General features: G+C 39.3%; 1 protein-coding gene across 3 annotated transcripts in view; it reads left to right on the forward strand.

Moving 5' to 3' along the window:
- The window catches only part of chd7 (chromodomain helicase DNA binding protein 7), an 85,635-nt gene that overhangs the window by 21,923 nt on the left and 55,435 nt on the right, over window positions 1-8,277 (forward strand). For all 3 annotated transcript variants that reach the window (XM_086094980.1, XM_086094995.1, XM_086094987.1), the window contains exons 2-3: window positions 3,390-4,913; window positions 5,059-5,387. In XM_086094980.1, the coding sequence (XP_085951106.1) occupies window positions 3,488-4,913; window positions 5,059-5,387 (1,755 nt within the window). In that variant the 5' untranslated portion in view covers window positions 3,390-3,487. The remainder of the gene's footprint in view (window positions 1-3,389; window positions 4,914-5,058; window positions 5,388-8,277) is intronic.

Consider the following 8,277-nt stretch of genomic DNA (forward strand, 5'->3'; position numbering starts at 1 on the left):
GAAGATCTCTTGTCGTTGATGGGAATGTTAAATCTCTGCACCGTCAAAAGTTTTGCTTCAATTGAGAAAACGTTAAAAGTAAATTACTTCCTTTAAAATATCAATTAACAATCATCAAGAAAGTGGGTGTGGCTTGCCATGCTATGTATGTCCACCCATAAGAAGTCTGACGACAGACTAAGAAAGAGATAATAACACTGGTATGTTTCACTGAACTTGTTCAATCGTTTGAGCCTTGACGTTGAAGGTTGAACTTCACCAGCAGGCTAATTTAATGGTCAAGCATCAGTGTTTTGGCTTATGAGCTCTTTTTAAGCTCTATAAAAGAAAGCCATAGGTCTCAACATTCGGTGCCCAAATAATATAAAAGTATTTGCTGCAAGAGCTTTTCCATTCAATGTGCTTGTCTTCTCAAACACCCAGGAGAAAGAAATGCGACTTCCTCACTTTACCAAGCAGTGATCTCATTGAAATGCACATAAATAGTCTAGAACAATGACTCAGTATGGTATCATACCGCTCTTGACCTCTCAACACATGTGCGTCCTGGTGATCATCTGACAGTGAGGAGAATACGGCCTGCTGAAGGCCTCATCCTTTGATGAGCTTTGGCATCAAATGCGGCACACTGACCATTCACCTAATTCCCTTTACAGTGACAGCTGGGCTTCAGCGCCAAACTCTGCATCAGCTGTTGTGAACTTTTCTAGAAAGCAACTGGAGAGTGCCCACATGGACTGAAATGGTTAAGGTGGCACAAGATGTTCTCTAAAGAGGGCTTGTCTTTTCCTTGGCAGGGCTCTAGACTAATTGCAACAAACTTTTTTTCTTGAGTGCGCCAGCACAAAAGTTTTGCTACTGCATCACATTTAACAACACTGTTTTAAAGATTTCATCTGATCGACAAAATAATTTTATTTTTTTTTCCTGGGAAACACAATTCTTTATTTGAAGGAGAAGCTTTTTTTTCTTTTTTCTTTTTTTTTTGTGTGTCTGATTTGGCGCCAGCATCATGATTGTATTTAAGGTTTAAGATAAAGCCGTTTTTCTTGTGAAAAATGATTGCGGACTTGAATTTAGTGAAAGGAGCTTCTTACTTTGCAATTATACATTAAACTTTTGGTAGTCATCTCAGTCACATCTGATGATCTTTCTGCCGCTGAAAGGCATCTGGAAAATCTGTATTTGTCGCATGTTCTGTGTTTCGTAAATGTGTTGTTGTTTTTCAGCGATTGAAATCGGAATGTATTCGAATCAGTCACAAATTGACTATTTACCGGCCATGGCCTCGCAGACTCTTTATAGTAAATACAAGATCTTGTATTGGCCAAGCCATTCTTTTTGAATTGTGTGTACTTTAACTTTTTTACTTTTCGTGTGCAGTTCATGAACGCTCATTAATGCTGGAGTAAGGCTTTGATACAGCCTAGGAAGTTGATGGCTCCGTGTCTGAGCTTTCGTTACGAGTCTCAGACAAATCAGGCCATCACGAAGAAGTTGTCAGTAGTTCTGTAATAGTTTTCCTTTTATCATATGTGGCGTTTTCTTCTCGTAGTCTTCTGGGCTGGCCAGGCCACTCGCTTCTCTAACTGCAAGAAACGCGCAAGCTTGACACAGAGGCTGCAGTTAAGCTTTAGGCCACTCCACAATGTATCTTTAATGGCTCTGCTCTGCTATAGACATGGCTGGTCATGATGAAAAAAATTATATGTAATGAATGACACAAAATGTCTCTTCTGAGTTCAGTCCAGGTCAGAAGCTCTGCCACCAGTGCCACTCTAAGTTACTTTTAAATAAAAGTGGTTTGAGACTCCTTCAGTTTTGTTTGACTTAATGCTCTTTCAGAGCAATACACCACTTATGAAAAACTAACCAGCTATTGAAATTGAAATGGTTAATTTCAACTCTTCCCTGAAAAAAGTTATGTTTAGCGATTTATGATTTTATAGTACTTTTTAGGAATGTTCTTCATTAGGTATTATAGCGGCCATTTTGAGACAAGCAAGTGATCATTGTGACGTATCGCGTGCTGTAAACACACATACAATCACATGGCTTCGAATGACTACAAAAACAAGGAATTATTGCGTCCCACAGTGGACATGAAAGGGGGGGAATTATTAACTTAGCAAAGAACCACTTCTTCAAAAACAGTACGGACACAGAGGGTTCGGGAATCCAGGTCCAGAAAGTAAAAAACCCTGAAACAGTTTGGCTTTAGCCACAGGTGCTTCGACTCAACAGGAGTAGAAGCACCTGTGGCTAAAGCCAAACTATTTCAGGGTTTTTTACTTTCTGGACCTGGATTCCCCAACCCCGCTCGCCAAAGATTTGTGCCCAGACGAAAGTGAAGATGAGTAGTGAGTAGAAGTTAGGAACCGTCCACAAATGACATATTCCAGGGTGATATGACATATGTGGGGCTCCAGTTACCATTTACATACCTCACCCTGGAATGTAATTTGTGGTGCTACCAATTTTTTCTGTTGGCTGTAGCACACAGGATTTGTTTGCGCCCTTTTTTTGGAGAGGTGCCGCATGAACATGTAGTTTCATATGCTGGAGCGCTGCTGAGCAATATAGGTCGCTCTGGCTCCTCCGAATTTTGAATGCAGGGAAAAACCCTGCTCCCACTTCTTGCGGGCAAAAAAATTATAATCGACAAAATGATCCCTGCTTGGAGCCCAGCAAATCCATTTCCTTTTCCCGCAATGTCAAGTATGTGTGGCACCCCGATTTTAACGGAAATGAGAGGAGCCGCTTTGATTGGCCGGGAGTCAGCTGTGGTCCATGCCGTAAGGGCTCACAACGAGCGCAAATGGCCTCTTTCACCCAGAAGTGGGAACAGGTTTTTTCCCTGCATTTGGCTGCCCCTCCTCTGACCCCAGCCGCCTTCATATTCCTGGTCCAGGCTGGGCCACGGCAAAATCCAATCTCTGATTTGATCGTCACTCTGCGCCGCGAAAACCACAATGATTGCGACTAGCAAATGAATAAATAAATGGACGTTGGAAGGACTCTTGTTGTATGATGTGACGTAACTGCAAATGCGACGTGATGTTATGTTTGTCCTCGCGGACATATGGTGATAGAAAGGGAAAGAAAACAAGAGGTTGGCTTTGAGCACAGCCCAAAAGTCTATAATGTTGAGCTAAAAATTACGTTAAAGTAACTTTGAGAAGTATTATATATATTTAGGTAAATAATTAATTATATTTCCATGACTGGAAAGTACTGTGTATCTGTGCGCTGCTTTTTTGGTCATTGCTTACTGTATGATTTTTATTGAATCATTTAGCAACCTTGTGCTCTGTGTTTGAATATACTGTTAATAATTTTACTACAAGTGTCTTGCACTAAAATTATGCCCCCTATCAATTTATTTTCAGGAACCTTAAAAGAGGACCATGGAATAACAAGATATCAGTTAGCTGCATAGGGCTTTCTTGCACAAGACGCATCCCTTTTGTGGGCCCCCCACCCAGCCATGGCGGACCCAGGGATGTTGAGCTTATTTGGGGACGATGCTGGGCTGTTCTCAGATGGATTGGATGGTCTAGGAGACTGTTTTCCTCAACAGCCAACCCCAGGCCAATCCAGCACTCTACCCCGGCAGACTAATCCTCCTCTTAACCACGAACACCAGGGAAACAGGGGTTACCACCAAGGCATGCTTCTTGGTACTGGACCAGCACAGCCTAAATTGGGCCAAATATACGACCACAGCACCTACTCAAGCTATGAACAGGCCGGTGCTCCTGGAGGAAGAATGATGTCTCAGAATGGTCCTAGCCAGGGGCCACCAAATGTCAATGCAACTTTGAATGGCATGGCTTCTCACTACCATAATAGCCCTGCTAACTCAAGTAATACCCATCATGTTTACCCAGGTGATACTGGGGGCGGAGCAGGTGGAGCGGGTGTCTGGGGGCAACAGCATCAAAGTAGATCTCCATATCAACAGCCACCAGCGCAAGCAGGGAGTGGCCCCAACCAGATAGGAGCGTTCCAAATGTCTCAAAACAACTACGGCGGGATACAAGGCCAGTCCACGTCCAACGCAACTCTCATAAGCCAACATTACCCACCACAGAGCATTGCTCACCAACCTACTCAAGACCCATCTCACTACATGGGACATGTTGGAATGGTTGGAGGGCAAATGAGACACCCACAGCCACAAAGCCAAGGTTACCCCAATATGAGCCACGCACCTCGATTCCCACATTCTCCCTCACGACAGCCTCCACATCCTCATCAACATCAGCAAGGTATGGGTGGGTTTGGGGCTGGGCAATACCCTAGTTATCAACCACAGTATGGTGCCTTAGGCTCTGGGATTGGCCAGGGTAGTAATGCTACTGTCAGTAGCAACGCCAGCCCTGCTGTAGGACCTGGGCAGCTTGGCCAAAGGTTTAACCAGGGATCAGGGCCAACTTCTGGGCAACCTGGACAGCGATACACCCCTGGGCCATCCCACCAGACACATTCTGTCCCACTACAGCCACAGCCGGCAGCGCAACAGGGCCAGCCTATGCACCCCCTTAGCCACTCCCAACCCCCAACTCAACCCCAGCCCCACCTTGCACCCCCAGCTCAGGGATCCTACCCCTCTCCCTCTTCAATGTCTCCCATGCGGGTTTTGGGGACCCCAACTCCCCCTCCCCAACAGGTCAGACCCCCTAGTGCAGGACTAGCGGTTCCCACTGAGGTTACAGGGTACACAGCCCTACAGTCTCCAGCAAATTCTATCGCACATGCTCAGAGACCTCCCCAAACGTCACTGTCTGCTCCACACCAACACCAGCAGACCCACAGTATAGCCCCCAATACAGGGCAGATGTATTCTGGTATGGGACCGCAGCGGTGTCCCCAAATTGGCCCAAACCGGCCTCCGCTCCAGCCACAACAAGGTAAACAAAGTGCTACTCTAACTCTAAAACTTAGAAATAGTTTTTTAAAAGCCGCAAATATATCTGGTTATCTCTCCCAACATTATTTCTTATGTTGTGTTACAGTAACTATGGGCTTAGCTGATTGTCCTACCTCTGTTTTCAGGGCCTCATGAAGCACCAATCAGCCAAGGGGGAGATCAGCATCTCCTTCATTCCAAGCAACAAGTCTCTAGAAGCGGTCAGCCCATGCAGCCTTCACCTGTCGGTTTCCAGGGTCCATCTGTTAGTCAGCACGGAGCCCTGCCCATGAACCACGGTTTATTGCCACCCACCCAAAATGTTCAGACACAGCACACTCACCTGTCCCCCTACCCTCTACAGAGCACGCCCCCTCCCCCCAACCAAACTTCCCACCATTGGCCACCGCCACCTTCTGCCTCCCACCCACTCTCCTCACCCCCTACCACCCCACAGAAAGTGCCTAACATACAGGTGAGTCTCAATATATATATATATATAGATATATATATATATATATATATATTCATTCTTCGATGTGGTTGCATTGCTATGTGCCAGAAAGATCGACATTGGATATATTATTCTTTTCTGCCACATCTAGACCTGTATGTGTGAATGTATATAGTATGTGTGAATGTTTGTTTTTTGTGTGTGGGTGGAGTATTTTCTATGTTTGGACTGTAAGGAAAGTTTGCCGTATTTGTGTGTAGATGACATTTGCGAGCACAGCGGTACATTGGGCACTGTTCAAGGGGGTTCTGTGTGTATTTCTTCACATTGATGTGTGTTTCTAGTCTTTTGTATCTGCTCTTGGCTGTGTGGTTGTGCTTCTATGTGTGTGTGAGGAAATGGATTTTTGCAACACACACACAAGCTACCGCACGCGTATAGTGGCGCCACCAGCATAATCTTTCCTCCCCCTTGCTCCCATGTCACTCCCGCCTCTTTAGAGGAAACCTCCCTTCCTGTCTCTGCCTCCTCCCTGTCTCCTCTCTTTCCGCTCTCTCTGCAAGTCTCTATTCCAGTCTTATTTCTTTTCATTATTGTTATATAGCCAGATGTTCTTAGAGATAGTTTGAGTGAGAGGGTGAGGATGAAAAGAAACCCATTGGTGCCATTTAACTCATTCACTCTCAGCCATTTTTACTGAAGCAACCCCCAGCTCCCGGCTGTTATACTGGATTTTGACTGATTTTGCAAGGTCCACAACATATTGTATTCTATTGCTATAAAAACATGGAAGCTACCAAAAGAAAGATTAAAGTATCTTCTTTAGGTATATTTCTATCTGTTTCCGTTTTACAACAATTAACATTAGAATATAGCTAAGTTTCATCATTATTCACAAATCTGAAACACCGGGTAAAAGAGCTTGTGGCAACATGGTTCTGGTTGATCTCTTATTCTCTGCTGCCACCTGCTGGCCGTTTTTGGTAATAACTACCATTGCTTCATGCATTCTCTTCAGTTCAGAGGCTGCATCAAACAAAGCCTTCTGTTTACTCGAGCAAAAAAAAAAACATTCTAAAAAAACATCTCTGGGAGCATGATAATATTTCAAATCAAATGTATTTATATGTTTTTGGGAGCAAATTAGTTAAGAGGAAGTTTTTTTCAATCGTGTGTGTATATTATTTATATATATATATATATATATAGATATTGATATATTGATATATATATAGATATTGATATATATATATATATATTGATATATATATAGATATTGATATATTGATATATATATAGATATTGATATATATATATATATTGATATATATATATATATATATATATATTGATATATATATATATATATATATTGATATATATATATATATTTATATATATATATATATATATATATATATATATTGATATATATATATATATATATATATATACATAGATATATATATATATTGATATATATATAGATATATATATATATTGATATATATATATATATATATATATATATATATATATATATATATATTCATAGATATATATATATATTCATAGATATATATATATATTCATAGATATATATATATATAGATATATATATATATATATATATATATATATTGATATATATATATAGATATATATATTGATATATATTGATATATATATATAGATATATATATTGATATATATTGATATATATAGATATATATATAGATATATATAGATATATATATTGATATATATATATATTGATATATATTTATATATATAGATATATATATATAGATATATATATATAGATATATATATATATATATATAGATATATATAGATATATATAGATATATATATATATAGATATATATATAGAGATATATATTGATATATATTTATATATATATATTGATATATATATATTGATATATATATATAGTATATATATATATATTGATATATATATATATATATTGATATATATATATATATATATATATATATTGATATATATATATTGATATATATATATATATATATATATATATATATATATTGATATATATATATATATATATTGATATATAGATATATATAGATATTGATAGATAGAATATTATATGGCCTTTAGTGGAGTAAATCAATACTTTTATAAACGCTCTATCATCCTACAAGTTAAAAATGGCTATTAAGGAACAACTGAATAAAGGACTTGGCTGAAGAACACATCAGCCACCAATTACCTGTGTGGCCAGAACTCATATTGTTATGTTGGAACAAGTTGTATTTATGAACAATTTACAACGTTGCTGTTTCATTTGATTAAACATACATTGGTATAAGCAAAGAATTTGTATCATGGTGAATTTTCAACAAAGACCCTTATGTTAAGGCTTACTTGTTTGTTTGTTTGTTTGTTTTTTTAACAGCGTATGTAACACCATCTACGTGTTTTACAGATAGCCCTACTCTCCTGCCTACGCCACTGAGAGTAAAAATGCAAGCCTGATTACAATTTACCAATCTGAACGAACCAAAAAGTATTGGACTGAACATCTTGTTTGAAATGTGAATTTAAAACAAGATTGTGGCCAAACATATTGGTTTCCTGCTCTTCTGGACAGACATATGATGCCAAGCGTGTCTGTGTTGTTTACAGGACAAGCTGATGACAGAGCGGGAAAAATAGGTAGCACCAATATGTTGTTATGTTATGGGGCATTTGCTTGACATGACTGATGAATTTATTTTTAATTATGTGTGTTCATTCAGTCAAAATAATATCCCCATTTTTTGCATTCAAACCCACGTAGAAAATAAGGGCAACATTAGAGAGCCACTTCCTAGAAGCTGCAGAGACAGAGCGAGTTAGATGCTATAGCAGCTTGCTGAC

The sequence above is a fragment of the Leptonotus elevatus genome, chromosome 1 (assembly GCF_054856555.1).
Source record: "Leptonotus elevatus isolate MCC_2025b chromosome 1, RoL_Lele_1.0, whole genome shotgun sequence".
NCBI classification, from domain to species: Eukaryota; Metazoa; Chordata; class Actinopteri; order Syngnathiformes; family Syngnathidae; genus Leptonotus; species Leptonotus elevatus.